The following is a 17975-nucleotide window of genomic DNA, read 5'->3' as shown; positions in this document are numbered from 1 at the left end:
CATTTTGCCATATTTCCCCCACTTTACTTGATGATTTATTTGGACAGCATTCCAGCATTATTAAACCATGGTTGGAAACGATTTCTGTTTAAAGTAGGGTGATGAGATTATTGCCAATACAGATTGCTTTAGGAATTTTTTTTTTAAAAAACTGTTCAGTTTCAGTATATTCTTTGTTTTAAAAATTTATTTTTAGTTGCACTAAGTCTTTGTTGCGACATGGGGCAGGGACAGGTGAGTTGGCTTAGGGAATCACCAAGGTGCCTTTTAGCCCTGAGTTTTTCTTCTTAAGGAACGATTGAAAGATATTTTTGTATTCTCCCCCAGGTCTAGAGAACACAGCTTTTCTTTTTTCTTTGGGTACTGTTTGAACTTGATGTGCACTTATTAGTTGGTGGGGTCAAGGTATACTATGATCGTACATCAGTTCCTCTCTTCTGAACACTTACCCAGAGCTTTCCCCAGGAGGTGAAATTAGCATCATTTTGTAGGTGGAGAAGTGGAGCCAGAGAGGCGGGGCATGAACAGGCAGTCTGAACGGGACAACCGCTGTCAGGATTGCTGAAGAATTAACAGAGGACTCAGACCCATTTTCGCCTCAGCATTGAGCTAGTCTCCTATTGGCTGTTGACTGAGAAGCAAGAGTGTTTTTTAGTCAGGGCTCAGGGTTGTCCTGTGTTTTGGGTGGTCTCGGCTTTGAGATGGCGTTGGGGGAGTCCTGTCTCCCTCCTCGTTCATTCACGACAGCGACGCGCATTGCCCGCCTGGTCTCTCGTGCAGGAACCCACATGGTAGGGCCCTAGACCCGCCAGCACACATCCAGCCCAGGAGAGAGGGGCCGGGCGGGGGTTTGTGTAAAGGGCTGTGAGCTCTGAGAGTCATGGGCGTTGCTGAGGAGGGTCCGCTTGTCAGGGACTCTTCCCAAGGAGGTGGCATCTGAATCAAGTTGAAACTCCCAGTGAGCAAGGGCCGGGGAAAGAATCCAAGTGGAGAGCATGGCATCATGGAGGCTCAGGGCCAGGGTCCGGACTGGCCAGTGGATGCGCCTGTGGCAGGGCGGGCGCGGGAGCGTGACCGGGGGCGGGGAGAGGCTGCTGGCTTGGTCCCAGAAAGGTGCTGACGGGTACTCAGTCACCATCTGCCGGGTATTACCTCACTTTGGATTGAATTGCTCCAAGTTTCAGAAAATCGTGATAGCAAACAGCAGCTATTTGACTTCTTTGGATTCCAACACATACTTGTACAATTTGAGCTATTACTATTGCCTGGTTTGGTGATTCTCTTTTTCTGGACAGGCCACAATTGCTGGTTTGGAAGGATCAGGTGATATCGTGTCTGTTTCCTGCACAGAAAATGAAATATTTTTCTTAAAGGGAGACAGGAACATTATACGAATCTCAAGCAGGCCTGAAGGACTAGCATCAATAGGTTTGTATTTGTTACAAAGCTTTGTTATAAAATGTGTGTAATTAAAGTTTGTAGTGTAGAAAACTTACCACTTTTATTTACTCATTAAGTGATTGTAGCTTTATCTAAATGAGTTATTCAGAGGGTTTCCTTTGATTCTTAAAAAACGGTTTATGATACTTTTCTTGAAGATCACCTGATTTCATTCAGGGTCTCACATTTGCTGGAATTGTTTCTGTGGGTCTGGAGGGTGGGGGGTTGGGTGAGTAGGAAGGGGGAACTCGGCACCCACCTGACTAATCTCCGTCTGATGCTCTGAGCCAGCCTGTGGGATCAATGCATAAGTCTCTCAAACACTGAAGTCTGTCATCTGGGCCACATGTTTTACCTTTAATAATAAGAGCACATCATCTTTCCCTCTGATAACCACAGTAAAACCAGCTTCTTTACCAGTGCGGGACGGTCTGGAGACATCAGCGTGCACAGAGCAAGCCCACGGGCCGCGTGCGGAGAAGCCGCCGCCGGCAGCCACGCCTTCCGAGCCGAGGCTCAGGGGCTCTTCGGTGGCCAGCGAGCCCAGGAGCAGGAGCAGCTCGCTCAACTCCACTGACAGTGGCTCTGGGCTGCAGGCAGCCCCCGAGCTGGGCAGGGGGGGCCCGCTCACCTCGAAGAGGTTCAGCGTGATCAGCTCGGAGGACTTCGACCAGGAGCTTGTGGTGAAGCCTCTCAGGGTGAAAAAGAAGAAGAGGACAAAGAAGACAGGTACCGTCCACAGCAGCGCGCGGGGGCCGCCTCCCGCCACGGGGGGCCTCTTGCCAGTGTGGGGGGCCTCCCGCCACGGGGGACCCCGCCAGTGTGGGGGGCCTCCCGCCAGTGTGGGGGGCCTCTCGCCAGTATGGGGGGCCCCGCCAGTGTGGGGGGCCTCTCGCCAGTGTGGGGGGCCGCCTCCCGCCACGGGGGGCCTCTCACCAGTGTGGGGGGCCTCCCGCCAGTGTGGGGGGCCTCTCGCCAGTGTGGGGGGCCTCTCGCCAGTGTGGGGGGCCGCCTCCTGCCAGTGTGGGGGGCCTCCCGCCAGAGTGGGGGCCTCTCGCCAGTGTGCGGGTCCGGGGGCTGCTCGCTGAGCGCGCAGGAAGCTGGGTCTGTCCTCCTCGAGGGAGTTCCACTGTGAAATCGTTATCCATTATTTAACACAAAGCGTGGGATAATGATGCAGCACCAGCCCTGCTGACAGGTCTGGGTATTATACTTTTCAATACTTACGTTAAAAATTTGGTTTATTCACTTATATCATTTATTAGACCAGAGAGTGTATGAACTTGAAAGGAAAGCTATGGAAATCTTCAGATGCATCAGTTCATGTTTAGTGTGGGGTATGTCATCAGATAGAGGATTTTTTTTTTTTTTTTGTCTGTGCTGTGGGGCTCGTGAGATCTTAGTTCCCCAAGGAAGAGATGAACCCAAGCCCTTGGCAGTGAACTTGCAGAGTCCTAACCACTAAATTGCCAGGGAAGTCCCCAGATATGGGATTTTTAAAAAAGTAATTACTTTTGGCTGCACTGGGTTTTGTTGCCGCACCCAGGCTTTTCTAGCGGCACTGAGGGGGGTTATGTTGCACGGGCCTCTCCGTGCAGAGGCTTCTCGTCACGGCTCACAGGCTCCAGAGCTCGAGTTGTGGCTCATGGGCTTAGTTGCCCAGCGGCATGTGGGATCTTCCCGGACCAGTAATCAAACCCACATCCCCTGCACTGGTAGGTGGGTTCTTAACCACTACCACCGGGGGAGTCCCAGATACAGGATTTAACGTTGAATGTTTTTAACTTATTACTCCTTGATGCCTACTGAGCCTCTCTACTAATGATCAATGCAGTATTGAAGGAAAATGTTATTAGATGCCTTAATATTTTAATAACTCCAAAAAATTGTTCTGTGATCCATTTGTTCCTTTGTTTTCGCTTTGTTAACATTTCTTGAAGGAGGCCCCAGAGTCCATCACGTGTACAGTATGTACATCCATTAAAAACACCCCTGCATTGGGATAATTTGTACTTGAGAGATTTATTCTTTACCAATCACAGCTCCTTCATTTAAGATGCTTTTTCTCTTAAGCCAAGTTTTTGTTTTTTAGTTTGCGTCTTGCCATTTGTGTGGAGTCCTACCTAATCTCAACCGTTCTTGTTTCAAGTGGAAGGCGGGAGCAGCACTGCGGGGCCCAGCTCCCTCGAGTCGACGCCCGCCTGTGAGTGTCCTGGGGACAGCCCCCAGTCCGTGAGCACGGACCTGGCGTCCGTGGCCTCCAGCTTGGGCAGCGTCGTGGACCGGTCCAGCACAGGGTCTCCTGACCAGGAGAGCAGTCTCAGCGGGGAGGCCAGTGGTGCGCTGCCAGAGTATAGTGACCCCGAGGCCTTCAGTGTCCTGGAGGCGCCCCTGCCCGCCCCTGACCTGCTGGACGAAGGAGGTGGCGGGAGAGCTGAAATCCCCCTGGACGATGGCGAGGGCGAGACACAGCCGCCTGGTGGGGTGGTGAGCTCCTCCTGGCGCCCGACGGAGGGCGTGGAGGGCACTGAGGACATCGTGGAGCTCAAGGAGGAGCCTCGTCCTGCGGACAGTGGGCTGGGCAGCAGACACCTGCCCTGCCGAGAGCCGGGCAGCACAGCGGAGGCCCGGGGGGAGGGGGCCCTGGAGCCTGATAGCCCCCAGGGCGCTTTCCCAGGAGCCTGCCTCGTGGAGTCGGCACCGGTGCCTTCCCGCCTCAGCTGGGCCCCCAATGCAGAGCAGTGGCTTCCAGGGGCCACAGCTGACGAAGGCAGAGCCGAGGAGCCCCCTGAAGAGCAGGGCTTCCTGACGCACGTGGGAGCCCCTCGCCACCTCAGCCCGAGTCCCCAGCGCGCTGCTCCTGATGCTGACACGGGCCAGACGGCAGTCATCGCTTCCATGCATGACCTGGCGGGGAGAGGCCAACCGCCTCCCTGGGCCTCGGCCTCCGCGGCCGGTGCCCAGGAGCAGCCCCCACGGGACCAGGTGCTGACATCCAGCGACGAGGAGGACATCTACGGCCACGGGCTGCCTTCTTCGTCCTCGGAGACGAGTGTGACGGAGCTGGGAGGGGGCCGCTCCCTGCAGGACCTGAGACAGCTGGGCACGGACGACCCCGGGCTGCTCAAGGCTGATCAGGTACGAGGGCTCCTTCCTTAAGGCAAATCACTGGCGAACTGACAGTTGGGAAGAAGTTACGCTCCCACTGTCAACCCTGTAAGCCAAGTGTTGGGAGGCCCAGATTTGAGGGGACTTCCAGTACAGGGATCTGAAATGGCTTGGGCTCCTGCTGACCTGTCGTTCCCAATCAGTAACCAACAAGAGTGGCCTCTCACCGTTGATTCTGACCCGGGAGGGCTGGCCCAACTGGGCACCTAGTGTTCATCATCCTGGAGAGCAGCTGGGTTGGCCTGGGGCCACTCCAGGAACCCAGTGGACAGAGGCCTGTCCACTCGTGGAGGAGAAGGCGCTGAGCAGGCCAGAGGCTGGCGCTCCCCAGCCCCCTCTTCTCAGATGCGCATTTCTCTGACTCAACATCAGTGCCAAGGTGTGACGGGCATAGAAGGGAGCTGCTCCCTGCAGGACCTGCAGCGGCTAGGCACGGATGACCCTGGGCTCTAGGCACGGGCATCAATAGCTTGGGTCCCCGGGCTGTAGAGCTCAGGCCCAGTCGTTTGGGTCCCCGAGCTCTAGAGCTCAGGCCCAGTCGTTTGGGCCCCCGGGCTCTAGAGCTCAGGCCCAGTCGTTTGGGCCCCCGGGCTCTAGAGCTCAGGCCCAGTCGTTTGGGCCCCCGGGCTCTAGAGCTCAGGCCCAGTCGTTTGGGTCCCCGCGCTCTAGAGCTCACGCTCAGTCGTTTGGGCCCCCGGGCTCTAGAGCTCAGGCCCAGTCGTTTGGGTCCCCGCGCTCTAGAGCTCAGGCCCAGTCGTTTGGGTCCCCGGGCTCTAGAGCTCAGGCCCAGTCGTTTGGGTCCCCGGGCTCTAGAGCTCAGGCCCAGTCGTTTGGGTCCCCGCGCTCTAGAGCTCAGGCCCAGTCGTTTGGGTCCCCGCGCTCTAGAGCTCAGGCTCAGTCGTTTAGGCCCCCGGGCTCTAGAGCTCAGGCTCAGTCGTTTGGGTCCCCGGGCTCTAGAGCTCAGGCCCAGTACTTGTGCCACATGGGCTTACTTGGTCCTCGGCACGTGGGATCTTCCCAGATCAGGGATCAAACCCATGTCTCTTGCACTGACAGGCGGATTCTTTACAGGGAAGCCCAGCAATTATTATTAGATGTGTTTGGTTTCAAAGCTGTGTATTGTAACTTTTCTTGCTATGTGGCTGTGAGGTGTGGACTGTGCGGGTGAACTTACAGCCCGGTGTGCTGTCTCCAGATGCCCCTGGAACCTCTGTCCCGCCGAGGCACAGTGTTGGGGCAGCACTCACAGGGGCCAGGTGCCACGCTCCGCACTTTACAAATTTAACTTGTTTACTTTTCTGAAAACAAAAACCACAAGCTAGGTGCTCCCATCTCACAGGAGGAAGTGGAGACTCAGACACTTCTTTGGCTTCACCAGGTCACGTAGCAAGTGGTGCCAGGGTGGCCCCAGGGTCCCCTCTCGCAAACTTCTGTGCTATCTGTCCTGCCTCGAAAGCAAAACGCCCCACTTACTTGCTTTAAGACCAAGTGCCCTTCCCCTCGGTTTTCTGTGCATTCACCCGTTCCTGAATGCCTTAGGCTGCCAAGGTCTGTGTCTGGCGCTGGGACACTGCAGTGCCTGTGACAGGCAGTCCTGGGTCCCAGAGTCAGAGAGGAGCCAGACACATGTGCAGATCCTCCCAGTTGAGCAGGACTTGGGCGCTGGTGATGAGCTAAGTGCAGGCAGAGGGTGGCAACAGGGCCCTCACCGGCCATGGCATTAGCCAGGCAGCTCTGGCCTGCGCGGTTGGGCTTCTCGGGCAGAACTTTAGAAAGTCCTCGGTGAGAGGGCCCGTAGCACTGTGAGGACCTCGCCTGCCTTTACCCAACTCGGCCACCTGGAAAGCCACATTTTGGTGGGCTTCAAGGGGTTAGATAAGGCGTGTCCTGGGGAGCAGAGGCAGCTAAGAATTGAGCATCATGCTCTGAGAAGCAGTGAACGTCCTTGTGTGGGTGATTGTGCAAATACATGGGTTTCTTTTGCAGTTTTGGAAAACTCTTAAAGTACACACTTTATTTAGCTTTGCTTTTTGAAAGACTCCTAGCAGCTAAACCTTAGTCTCCAAAATCCAGTCAGGCAGTGTCCTGGCCGGGTGTCCGTCAGCCACAGGGCAGACCGCCTGTTCGGTGACTGGAACAGAACTTAAAAGAAATATCTTGAGAAAACAAAGACAGTGGTAGTGCCATTTCTCCTCTAATGATTAGATGTACGAAAAACCAGTCTGCATACAAGTGTGAAGTGAGGCGTACCTGTAGAATAATGTAAGCCCAGGGTTAGGGAAGAGGTTATAGTATCTACGAAAAAGTGTTTATCCAGGGACGTTGTGGGGTCTTTGCAGCGGCAGCGGCTCCCATCTCACAGTGTTTCTGGTAGAGCTGGTCCAGAGACAGCGGGCCGGTCTCCGCATGGCTTCTCAGAGGGCCTGGCACACGCAGCTCCGTCTTCTGTCGCCGACTCAGCAGACTCTGTCCTTGTCAGTTTGCAGAAAGCTGGATGGGCTACTCCGGGCCCGGCCACGGCATCCTCAGCTTGGCGGTCTCCGAGAAGTACCTCTGGTGCCTGGACTACAAAGGCGGCCTGTTCTGCAGCGCGCTCCCGGGCGCTGGGCTGCGCTGGCAGAAGTTCGAAGATGCCGTCCAGCAGGTGGCAGTCTCGCCCTCAGGTTTGCCTCCTGGCTCCCTGCGCCCGGCCCCCTCCCCACCCCACGTAGCCGCCCGAGCACTCGGGACCATCCAGTCAGCAGACCTGGCCTTTCCTGCAGGTTTGAGGGCTTTCTCCATGGGACGTGGACTGCTTCGTTTGACATCAACTAAAAATTGTGTAAATGCAGTTCAGTTTTTAGTTTTTTTATTAATTGCAGTGGTAACACATGAACAAAATGTTAAGTTATGCAAATAGCTTAAATTTTGAGGTTTTTAAAAAAGAAACATTAACATACAAACTTTTTATAAGAATAAATGTGTTCCTGTTTCTTAGTGTTGCTTTAAAGCAACTAAACTAATGAAGATGGGCCCATGGATATGTTGGATACATTTGAAATATTTGGTTTCTTTCTTAGAAATTATTTTTTAATGAGCTACATACATCTTTGGGTGAACAAGCTACTCTTGGGGTGTGAAAAGAAAATGCATTCAGTCCTTCAAGCCATGATCAGGCCATAGTCAGTGGGCTGGACAGACACTTCCTGGGTGAGGGTCTACCCCCACCCCCATCTGTACAGAATCTTGTGTCTGTCGTAATGTTGGCTGCTTTACCTATTTGGGGAGGTGGGTAGAACAAAAGTATGTATGTGTATTTGCCTGATTGTAGCTGGTTTGTTAGAACATCAGAATGAAAGGCAGACCAAACTGTGCCTGTGATGTCTGTTAGAGACTCCCTCTGACTCTCCTGGCCTTTGTCACTATGTAAAATACTAGTTTGTTCAGGGTTGTTTTGTTCTATTTTTTGCCTGTTTGAAAACTATTTTTCCTTAGGGACTAAGATAATAATCTGTTCCATTAACTGGCTTTATATAATTGTGCACTTTAACCCTTTCCCTCTCATTTGCCTTTGGGTTCATCTCCTCAGCCAGTTATAAACTTTGGTTCTTTGCTGATTCTGTGAATTACTTTGTGTTTCCACACCATTCAGTCCCTCACTGCTCCAGTGGGAGCTCTGTCTCCACCAGGTTGGTGCTCTGGCTGAGCCGTCCTGCAGGGCCCGGACCAGGGTGGGCACTCGGGGCTGCGGGCTTGGCCAGCTGCCTCTCCTCCCTGAGCGCCTCGTGTCGGACCCTCTAGTCCAGTCTGTGCGCTCTCGGCGACCCTGGTGGTTTCTCACACCTTGCCTCCGTCTCCACAGACAGGCTTCCTGTCTGCCTGTCCTCCTTCCCTCCCCGTTTCCTGTGTATTATAACCCTTTTCTAAGTGGCAAAAGGGACAGCCCAGCTCAGATGTGTCCTTTTCCTGCACCTGATCCCTTTGGCTGGTCCAGAACTCGCCCTGTCCCTTCGCGTCCCTGTGGGGTGTTCTCTTCTCGGGATACCCCTGTGCCTCAGGACGGCCATCCGCGCCCTCACCCGGCTCACCTGGCGGTGCTGCTCCTCTCCCACGCGGTGAGGGCCCCTGACGCCCGCCCTGTGTGCTGGGTCCCGGATGCAGTCTCCCCTCCTGACGGCCTGCGTGGTGCCGGCGACCCCCTTTCACACATGAGGAAGTGGCTGAGGGGGCCCGGGGCCGAGGTGCTTGAGCCTCGGCACTGCCCTTCCCCAGTCGGTGTAGCAGCAAAGGGGGCATGTTGGAGAAGTCTCTTGCCCGCAGCACCCAGAAGCGAGTTTAGCGGGTAAGAATTCTCGGCGTTCATTGGCCCGTGAATAGAATTTTTATTTCCACAGGCGCCCTTCTTTGGAAGATTGAACAGAAGTCTAACCGAGCCTTTGCATGCGGAAAAGTGACCATCAAGGGGAAGCGCCACTGGTACGAAGCTCTGCCCCAGGCGGTGTTTGTGGCCCTGAGCGATGACACGGCCTGGATCATCAGGACAAACGGGGACCTGTACCTGCAGACAGGTGGCTGCTCAGGGTGATTGCACTTTGGTAGCGATGAGCTTAGAGGCAGTGACAGAGGGGCTAGATGTGAATTTAAGTTAAAACATTTCTGGAAAGAGTATTTGCCATTGGAATCTATTAGCAGCTTTCTGCTATTCACTCACTTTCAGGCCAGGACATATTTATGGCAGGAATTAATAAAATTATTTAGAATCTTATAGGGCTAACGATTGCATGTCCCTTTTCCTGTGGTATCAAATCTGAAGAGGAAAGAGTAACAGAGAAATGACATGAGAATCATTTTTCCCTTTAAGTTATGACAGTTTTTTCAGCCAGGTCAAAGCCCTGCTTATTTACACATGGGTCAGGAAAAAACAACGAGAAATAATCTGCTCCAAATAGCAGTTTATCTCGTCCTAGGAAACTGCCCTGAGGGGAACCTTTAGCTGCTGGAAGAGACTCAGTGGGACTTGTTTATTAAAAATAAACTGTAATGAGAGTCAGTGTTTATGTACTGTCAGCAAAATGGGATATGGGTTTCCAAAAGCAACATGATTTAGTAGTACCTGGAAATGAGTACAGGGCAGGAGCTCTTTTTCGGTTGTCAAGAGGCCCTGTTGGATTTATGTAAGATCAGTGTTCTAACCATTTAATACTGCTGCTTCCGAGAGGATGTTTCCATCTCTGTTGGAAACGGTCAGCCAGGGACAGCTCTGGGACTGGAAGCCCTTCGCACCTGGCTCGCTCTCAGGTGTGGGGGCGCCAGCATAACCACAGCTCCTGCCTCAGCCCAGGGGGCAGCCCTGCCAGCTTCGGGCCCATGTGCCCGCCAGTCTCTCCAGCCTGTTCCTGTGGCTTCCTTGAAAGTGAAAAATATCTGGGAAGACAGGAACGTCCAACTTCCAGAGGCATCTGAATATCATTCCTGCTGGGGAAAGAGGGCGCTGTGGCCTGGGGGTGAGGAGGGCCTTAGGAATCACCTGGGCAGTGATTTCAGCCCAGCTCAGACCCACCCAGAGCTACCAGGTTAGAATCTCCGGGTTTGACCTGAGGATTAGTAGTGTAAGAAGTCCCGTATGTGATTCCCACCACGTTGAGCCCGAGGAAATGCAGCCCAAGGACTATGATACCGAGGGGCACTTTAGTGATGAGTAGGGGCATGTCAGGGAGTGCAGAGGCCCAACTGCAGGCCGAGGCCACAGGGACGGGGTTTAGGTAGCAGCTGCTCTGACAGGTCCCTTAGGAGTGGCTTCGGAGGTCATGAGACAGGACTTGCAGAGTCTCCGAGGGGCGTGGCCACTGAGTGTGGAGAGCGTCTCTGAGCACCAGCTCCTCTGGGCCTGGGCCCTCCTGGCTCGGGTCTGGCTGCTCTCCTGCGCTGGGCTTTCGTGTTCTTTCAGAACTTGTTTAGCTACTTGGGGACACTAGAAGGTCCTGAATTGTTGTTATTCCAGTTTCCAAAGAGCATCCAAAAACACTTCCGATGGACGTTATATTTAAGCACAATTTAACCCTCTTCTGTTGACTAAACCTTAAAGAGAAAACACTACAGAAGGAAAGGGTATGACAGAAAAAAAGGAGAACAAGCAGCAGGACGAGACCCTGATGGTGTGTCTCGGGGGGCTTTCCGCCCTCCCCGGCAGGTCTCAGCGTGGATCGCCCCTGCGCCAGAGCCGTGAAGGTCGACTGTCCATTCCCGCTGTCCCAGGTCACTGCCCGCAACAGCGTGGTGTGGGCGCTGACGGAGCAGCGAGCCCTGCTGTACCGGGAGGGGGTGAGCAGCTTCTGCCCCGAGGGGGAGCAGTGGAAGTGCGACATCGTCAGGTATGCGCACAGGGGCAGACCCTGTCTGTGTCCTCTTTGTCCCCGTCTGGTCTTTGTCAGCCTGACGCCCCTTAAGGGACCCGTGTGAGCCTATGCCAGGCAGAGCCGGGTCCCTGAAGGCCTCCAAGATCGCGGTGTTCTCCGAGATTGTCAGAGTCCGTGCCGGCAGCCTGGCCTTGAAGGGGCCTCCCTCCGACTGGCATGCTGGACGTTGGGTGCCGCTCCTCTTGAGCCCCACATGCTCACTGGGCTTTCGTGATGGTCTTCCTGCAGAACTGCCCAGAGTCAGAAAGTTTCTGTTCAGAGTCTCAGATGACTGAGCCAAATATTTTCCTTTATTATCCTCCTTGTCAGTTGAAATTATCCATAAATTACAGTTTATTTGGTTGCTTTCTACCAGTAAAAATTTTCATTGCAGAATTACTGTCAGGTAATTTTTCTAGTGTGAAATTATCAGTAGTCCTTAGAAAAGTTAGATTAGGATATTCTTTGTTTGAGTTTAGCATCCCAGGAAACTTGAGTGAGCTCCTGTTGAGAGCTGGGGGCGGTGCTGGGCTGAGGGTGTGAATGTGACCCTGCCCTGGCCTCATAGAGCTCCCGTCTGGGGGAACCACCTCCCATTAGTGTAGATGGTCCCGAGCCGGACCAGGGACATGCCTCACGGGGCTGCCCCGGCCCCCTGCAGAGGTCAGGGAGGCGCTGTGCTGGGTGGACCGCAGCTAAGCCCTGAAGCTGGCGGGGACGTCACCGGATGGCAGAGGGAGGGTGCTGTCCGCCGAGAGGGCAGGTCTGCCAGGCTGCCGCTGCCCCGCACAGCCTGGCGCTGGGGGTTTCTGTTCACTTAATTGGTGGAGGCAGGGGTGGGGCGATAGACCACGCAGGCCTGGCATCTCCCACGTGCCTGTGCCTCTTCCCTGGGTTGTCTTCTCTAAGGAGTGCTCCCCACTGTCCTGGGCCTGCAGTGTGTCCCTCAGGTGCCACCACATGTCTGAACGGTACATACTGCACAGCCATTGAACTCAAGCTTCTTTCCTTGGAACTTGTGGGTGGGACTCATCTCTTGTCCCACACCAAGCCACCCCCAGACACTTGATGTCAGCGTCCCAGACACGCTGGGGACCAAGAACCTGGGTGCTGACTCCACGCTGTTGTCCTTGTTTCCAGTGAGAGACAGGCTTTGGAGCCCGTCTGTATAACTCTCGGGGACCAGCAGAGCCTGTGGGCCCTGGACATCCGAGGAAACCTGTGGTTCCGGACTGGCGTCATTTCCAAGAGGCCCCAAGGAGACGACGACCACTGGTGGCAAGTAGGTGTCGGCCCCACGGCCGCGTGCCAGGGCGCCTCCCACTTAGCGCCCCTCCCTTTTCCTTAAGGAGCTCAGGGAGCTTGGGCTAAACTAACAGTGCTCACTTTTACTGTTTGATGAGTTGTGCATGCTCAGTCGTGTCTGACTCTTTGAGACCCTGTGAACTCCATGAAATTCTCCAGGCAAGAATACTGAAGTGGGTTTCCATTTCCTTCTCCAGGAGATCTTCCTGACCCAGGGATCAAACCCACATCTCCTGCACTGCAGGCAGATTCTTTACCCCTGAGTCACCATTTGAGCACATTAGGAATATCAGGGCTTTTATCACGGAAAGTAACTTGGAACGCTCTTTTGGCCTAAATATGCAGGCTTTGTTTGTTTATGTTTAATTTTGGTGTTATTTAGAAATTCGATATTACACACTACATAAACCTAGTGACATCCATCTGAAGACCTAGGTAATACTAATATTTAACTCTGAAAGAATGTACTAAGAAGAGAGATTATGTACCGTTCAGACGTGTGGTGGGACCTGAGGGACACACTGCAGGCCCAGGACAGTGCGGAGCACTCCTTAGAGAAGACAAGGTGTGAGAAACCCAACCCACAATTAAAATTCACTGTCTATGCTGGTACAGAAGGACTGTGAATAAATGGTATGTCAACAAAGAAAAGGGAAGTTTTCCCAGAAAAGTAACGCTGACAGATAGTATGGTGCAGTCAAGCTCTCTTTACCCCTCTGGCAGCACTCAGCTGAAGTGTCGCCCGCAGTCCGCGGCGGGCGGGGCCGTGCCGGCCCCACTGGGTCAGGCGCTGTCCGCAGGCCTGCATCCTTGAGGGCAGGTCTTCCGTTGGCTGCTCTTCGGTCTCTCTGATGAGCACGTGGAAAAGGAAGCTGTGTTTGCTCTACATCTCTAATTTAACATGCCAGGTGCTGTTTGAAAAGTTATACAAATGATTCAAAAATATTCTGTGTATTTGTAACCGTATTATATGGTTTTATACACACACACAAATTGTATATATGTACTAAATTCTGTCTTTAAGTAGCCTAAAGAAAGCTAGATACTGTTTTATCATAGTATTGAGAACATTGTCTTCAGAGAAGTTTGACAGTCATCTCTGGGGAATTGGGAAGCAGAGGTGCCTTAGTTGCTGCGGGATTGACTGCTCTGTAGTGCTCGAGTCAGCATTACGTTTGGCCGTTAAACCGTTCTTTTCTTTTCTTTTTTTTAACTTGCATCCTACTTATCGGCCAGGCCTGGGTGCTGGGACTGAGTGTGTCCCAGGCTTTCCGTGTGGCCTGGCGCCGTATCCCACGAGGAAGGGCAGTGGTCCCCAGGCTCTCCCTGGTCTCCTGTGGACTCTGGCAAAGTCTGCCCGGCCAAGCTGGCACATGCTCTACCCATAAGAGAGAAGGAGGCCACAGGCTCTGCAGCCGACAAACACCATTTGCTTGAACCTCGGTGCAAACAGCAGCTCGCAGTCAGCACTAGTCCCATCACCGTGAGGAAGGGCTGTGGCACACACAGAGTGCAGTGCCAATTTTATAGCTGCTTCTGTTGTGTTTGTTTTGTTTATTACACGTGAGATTCCCTGTCGGGAGTGATTTCACGTCACTCAGCATTTTGTTGTGCATGACCTGGGAGTGTGGCCTGCACGAGGCTGTCCTAAGAGTGGGGCCGTGAGGTTCTCTGTGATTAAATCCACCAGGGCAGACAGACTCGGGAAGCGCGCAGTCAGAGAGCTTTCCAACAACTGGAGCTGCCCAGCAAGGAGGGGCTTCCTTAGACGGCCTGGAGAAAGGTCTCTTTCAGGAAAGGAAGAGAAGCGCGTCTGGAACCTGAGCCCGGGTGTGCTCTGCACGTCCAGGACAGGTCCAGTCTGTGCTGCTGTTCCAGCATAGTTACTACCAGTGCCGGTGAGGTCAGGACCTCCCTGGTGGCTCAGATGGGAAAGAATCTGCCTGCATAGCAGGAGACGGGTTTGATCCCTGGGTTGGAAAGATCCCCTGGAGAGGCGTGGCTACCCACTCCAGTATTTTTTTGTTTGGTTGTGCTGGGTCTTCATTGCTGCGCTGGCTTTTCTCTCGTTGCAGAGAGCAGGGTTCTCACTGTAGTGGCCTCTGTTGTCGTGAGCACGGGCTCTAGGCACGCAGGCCTAAGTAATCGCGGCTCCCAGGCTCTAGAGCACAGGCTCACTAGTTGTGGCGCACGGGCCTAGTTGGCTCTGAGGCCTGCGGGTTCTTCCCGGATCAGGGCTCAAAACCAGGCTTCCTGCATTGGGAGGCCGATTCTTTACCACTGAGGCACCAGGGAAGCCCGCACTCCAGTATTCTCTGGACAGAGAAGCCTGGTGGGCTACAGTCCATGGGGTTGCAGAGTCGAACGCCACTGAGCGACTAGCACGTTTACTTTCCTGTTAGGTCACGAATTGCTCCATCACTCTACCTGTACCACCTTTTTTAAAACCATGTTATGATTCTAAGTACTGTACAGGTTGTCCTTTGGAAATTCCTAAATTTAAAAACAAAATAATTGTTTCTCACTGATTTAGAATAAAAGACTTATGGAGTGCGAGGGGGTGATATATAGTCATAAAAGGAATACATGCTTGTAAGAGGCGCATGCGGTAGAATAGTATGTAAACTAAAAGGCAGATGTTAGCATCCCCCTGAATCGACCCCTTGGAGGTAATTGCACTCAGCAGCGGGGCTGTCCTCACACAAGCGCACCTGTGCGCCCGTGCGGTGGGGGCGGGGCCTCAGCGCTCAGGCCGCGGGCATCCAGGAGGCGCTCGTGACTGCACTGAGAGCAGGGCGCCTGCCCGTCTCCCTCCAGGTGAGCATCACGGACTACGTAGTGTTCGACCAGTGCAGCCTGTTCCAGACCATCATCCACGCCACGCACTCGGTGGCCACGGCGGCCCAGGTGCCCGTGGAGAAGGTGGCGGACAGACTCCGCACGGCGTTCTGGTCCCAGCAGCTGCAGTGCCAGCCAAGCCTGCTGGGCGTCAACAACAGCGGCGTCTGGATCTCCTCGGGCAAGAACGAATTCCACGTCGCTCGAGGGAGTCTCATCGGTGGGTGAATTACTTCCACGTCAGCTTGATGGGCAGCTCCACTTAGAGTCAGCTTTTGAAGTACGACTTTAAGATCTCCACTTGAAAAGATCGTTTAGTGCCGGTGGTGTGAAGTGTGTGTGATGGAGACGTTCTCTATGCTCTTTATTGGTGTCCTGTTTTTCATGTCTTTCCTACAGCTTGGATGCCAGTGTCTGCCTGGTGTGTCATCAGGTCCACTAGGGATGTTGTAGGATATGAGAAGAGCACGTGGAGCTTGTTTTTATGTCAGTAAATTTCCATTTAAATGAAAAAATCCTCCCATACGTAGAGTCTAGTAAGAGAATAGTCCATTTCCAAGAGAGAAAATTATCATACTGTGGAAGATGCAAGGCTCTGGCCAGATCTGTAAATGTAGGCATAAGTGCTCACGTGCCAACTGGGGCTTCGCTTCTGTGAGTGAACCCTGCTTGGTGGGTCTCCCCCCACCCTGGGCAGGACCCCGCAGTGCCGGCTTGGGTCTCCAACGTTACGGGCCCTCCAGAACCAGCTGTGAGGGGTTTTGAAGACCAGTTGAGGTCTAGAACTGAAGTTCTGAAGCGTGTGTATGTGTTTCCTTCTTCTTTCTGTAACACACTCTTCCCTTACTCCTTCCAGGCACTTACTGGAATCATGTTGTTCCCCGGGGGACCGCTTCTGCCACAAAGTGGGCCTTCGTGTTGGCATCCACTGCCCCCACCAAGGAAGGTGTGTTGGGGTGCAGTTGAATGGTTAAATCCATGGTCTGACATGGTTGAGCTGGGGTCAGGGGCTGGCCGTGGTGGTGTCATGGGCGATGGCCCCCGAAGCTGGACAGGAGAGAAGGGCCTGGTGTGGTGGGCTGAGTGAGTCTAGAGGCAAGGCTCCTTCTGATGGCCGGGCACGTCCAGTGTGGCTGCTGAGGCTGGCAGCTGGTACTTCACGTCTCGGGGCCACAGCACAGGCCAGTCGGCACCAGGCTTGTCCGGGTGCCGGGCCATCTCCCCTGTGATCCTGCTTTACAGCCCCTGCTGGCCTCAGTCCCACCGTCCCCCTGCCAGGCAGGCCTCCCGACTCCAGTCAGAACTCACAGCCCTTCCTGCAGCTCAGGGCAGTCAGGTGGCCCTGCTGGCGGCTGAAGCGTCCTCCCCGTCCTCCCAGGATGGTGCCGAGGGTCCAATAAGATGATGCCGTGAGTCTGTGGTTCAGGGGGAGCAGCTGGCGAGGTCCAGCCTGTAGCCGCTAGAATGTGGAGGATTCGGTCAGTGCAACAGAGTGCTCCCTCACCGGACAGCCTGACCGCTGTTCCGAGGGAGAGAGCTCTGAACACCACAGGTGTCCTGAATGCGGCCGCAAAACTGACCTGAGCTGACGGGAGGTCCCTCCTGCCTTCATCTGCCTGTGGGTTGTGACCGGGACACACTGCATTGTAGAGGCGTCACTGCACTTCCTGGGTTGGGGGTGGCATCGTGGGGGGGTTACCAACTGACTCCTCAGGGCTGTTACTTAAATATCTGGCCTGCCCATGACCTTATTTTCAAACTGTACCTGGCCCCAGATTTTAGATAATATATTCTGACTGAGATTTTAAAACTTCTCCAAGTGTGGTTTGCATTTTAAAGTGAGTTAAACCTCAAGGACTCTAAATAAACGGAGAGAATTAGCGTGTAATTTTGGGGTGAGGAAGGGGAGAAGAGGCTTCCTGGTGTTCTGGGCCTCCTCCAGCAGCCTTACCCCGCCGCCCACCTGTCACCCAGGCAGAGGCTCCTCGGTGGCGTACTGCCAAGGAGTCACCAAGCTTGCTTCCTCAGGACCCTGGCCAACACACCATGTTGAAGGCTTCCCGGTCTGGGCCACTAAGCCAGTGACGTGGGCTTCCGAGATCTGATTTCTTTTGTTTCTTCCGAATATGTCGGAATGGTTTCCTGTTAACTGGAGGGTCCTGGTAGCCCTGGCCGCTCCTGCCCCATGGTGGGGAGCGAGGGTGGGCACCAGGCCGTGGGCCTCGCGGTGACGCTGTGACCTCTCCGCAGGAAGCTCACTGTGGCTGTGCCAGAGTAGCAAGGACCTGTGCCGCTTGAGCGCCCAGCACGCCCAGTCCCGCCCGTCCACCGTGCAGCTGCCCCCCGATGCCGAGATGAGGGCCTACGCCGCCTGCCAAGATGCCCTGTGGGCCCTGGACAGCCTCGGCCAGGTGTTCATCCGCACGCTGTCCACCAGCTGCCCCACGGGCATGCACTGGGCCCGGCTGGACCTCTCCCAGCTAGGTACGCCACCCACACCGCCGCCCCCGCCCGTCTTCCAGCCACATCGAGACTGGACGTCCGACCCGCCTCCCGGGGCCCCTGGGTTCAACCGCGTGAATTCTTGGAGGACACTTGGCCTCTCACTAGATTTCAGGAGGCCGATTAGCCGCTCTTATGGGTTAATGGGCCTCCTAAGAGTCTTGTGAGGAGCCTCCCTTCCCCACCCTCTCCAGGTTGCAGGGTTCAGAACCCAGGAGGAGCGTGTCCCGAAGAGGGGCCGGGAGAGCCGCTCCGGCCCTTCCTGCGGTGCGGCCGCTTCTGCTGTTCTGTGCCCGTCCGGTCTGGGCTCCGGGGCCAGGCCCACGGCCAGGACAGACCTCCTCCCCC

General features: G+C 54.5%; 1 protein-coding gene across 19 annotated transcripts in view; it reads left to right on the top strand.

Annotated features, from left to right (window-relative positions):
* Window positions 1–17975, top strand: part of TECPR2 (tectonin beta-propeller repeat containing 2) — a 99888-nt gene that overhangs the window by 43322 nt on the left and 38591 nt on the right. For 11 of the 19 annotated variants that reach the window (XM_081548729.1, XM_081548728.1, XM_081548723.1 and 8 more), the window contains 10 exons: window positions 1296–1428; window positions 1861–2169; window positions 3590–4578; window positions 7088–7271; window positions 8982–9155; window positions 10778–10958; window positions 12123–12264; window positions 15105–15345; window positions 15982–16071; window positions 17376–17609. In XM_081548729.1, coding sequence (XP_081404855.1) covers window positions 1296–1428; window positions 1861–2169; window positions 3590–4578; window positions 7088–7271; window positions 8982–9155; window positions 10778–10958; window positions 12123–12264; window positions 15105–15345; window positions 15982–16071; window positions 17376–17609 — 2677 coding nt within the window. Of the gene's footprint in view, window positions 1–1295; window positions 1429–1839; window positions 2170–3589; window positions 4579–7087; window positions 7272–8981; window positions 9156–10777; window positions 10959–12122; window positions 12265–15104; window positions 15346–15981; window positions 16072–17375; window positions 17610–17975 lie in introns of all 19 variants that reach the window. The other 8 variants (XM_081548719.1, XM_081548727.1, XM_081548722.1 and 5 more) reach the window with 1 other exon arrangement.

The sequence above is a fragment of the Giraffa tippelskirchi genome, chromosome 12, assembly GCF_054371585.1.
Source record: "Giraffa tippelskirchi isolate mGirTip1 chromosome 12, T2T-mGirTip1v1.2.pri, whole genome shotgun sequence".
Lineage (NCBI taxonomy): Eukaryota > Metazoa > Chordata > Mammalia > Artiodactyla > Giraffidae > Giraffa > Giraffa tippelskirchi.
The sequence above is the reverse complement of the archived record's forward strand: the minus strand, read 5'-3'. Positions and strand labels throughout refer to the sequence as shown.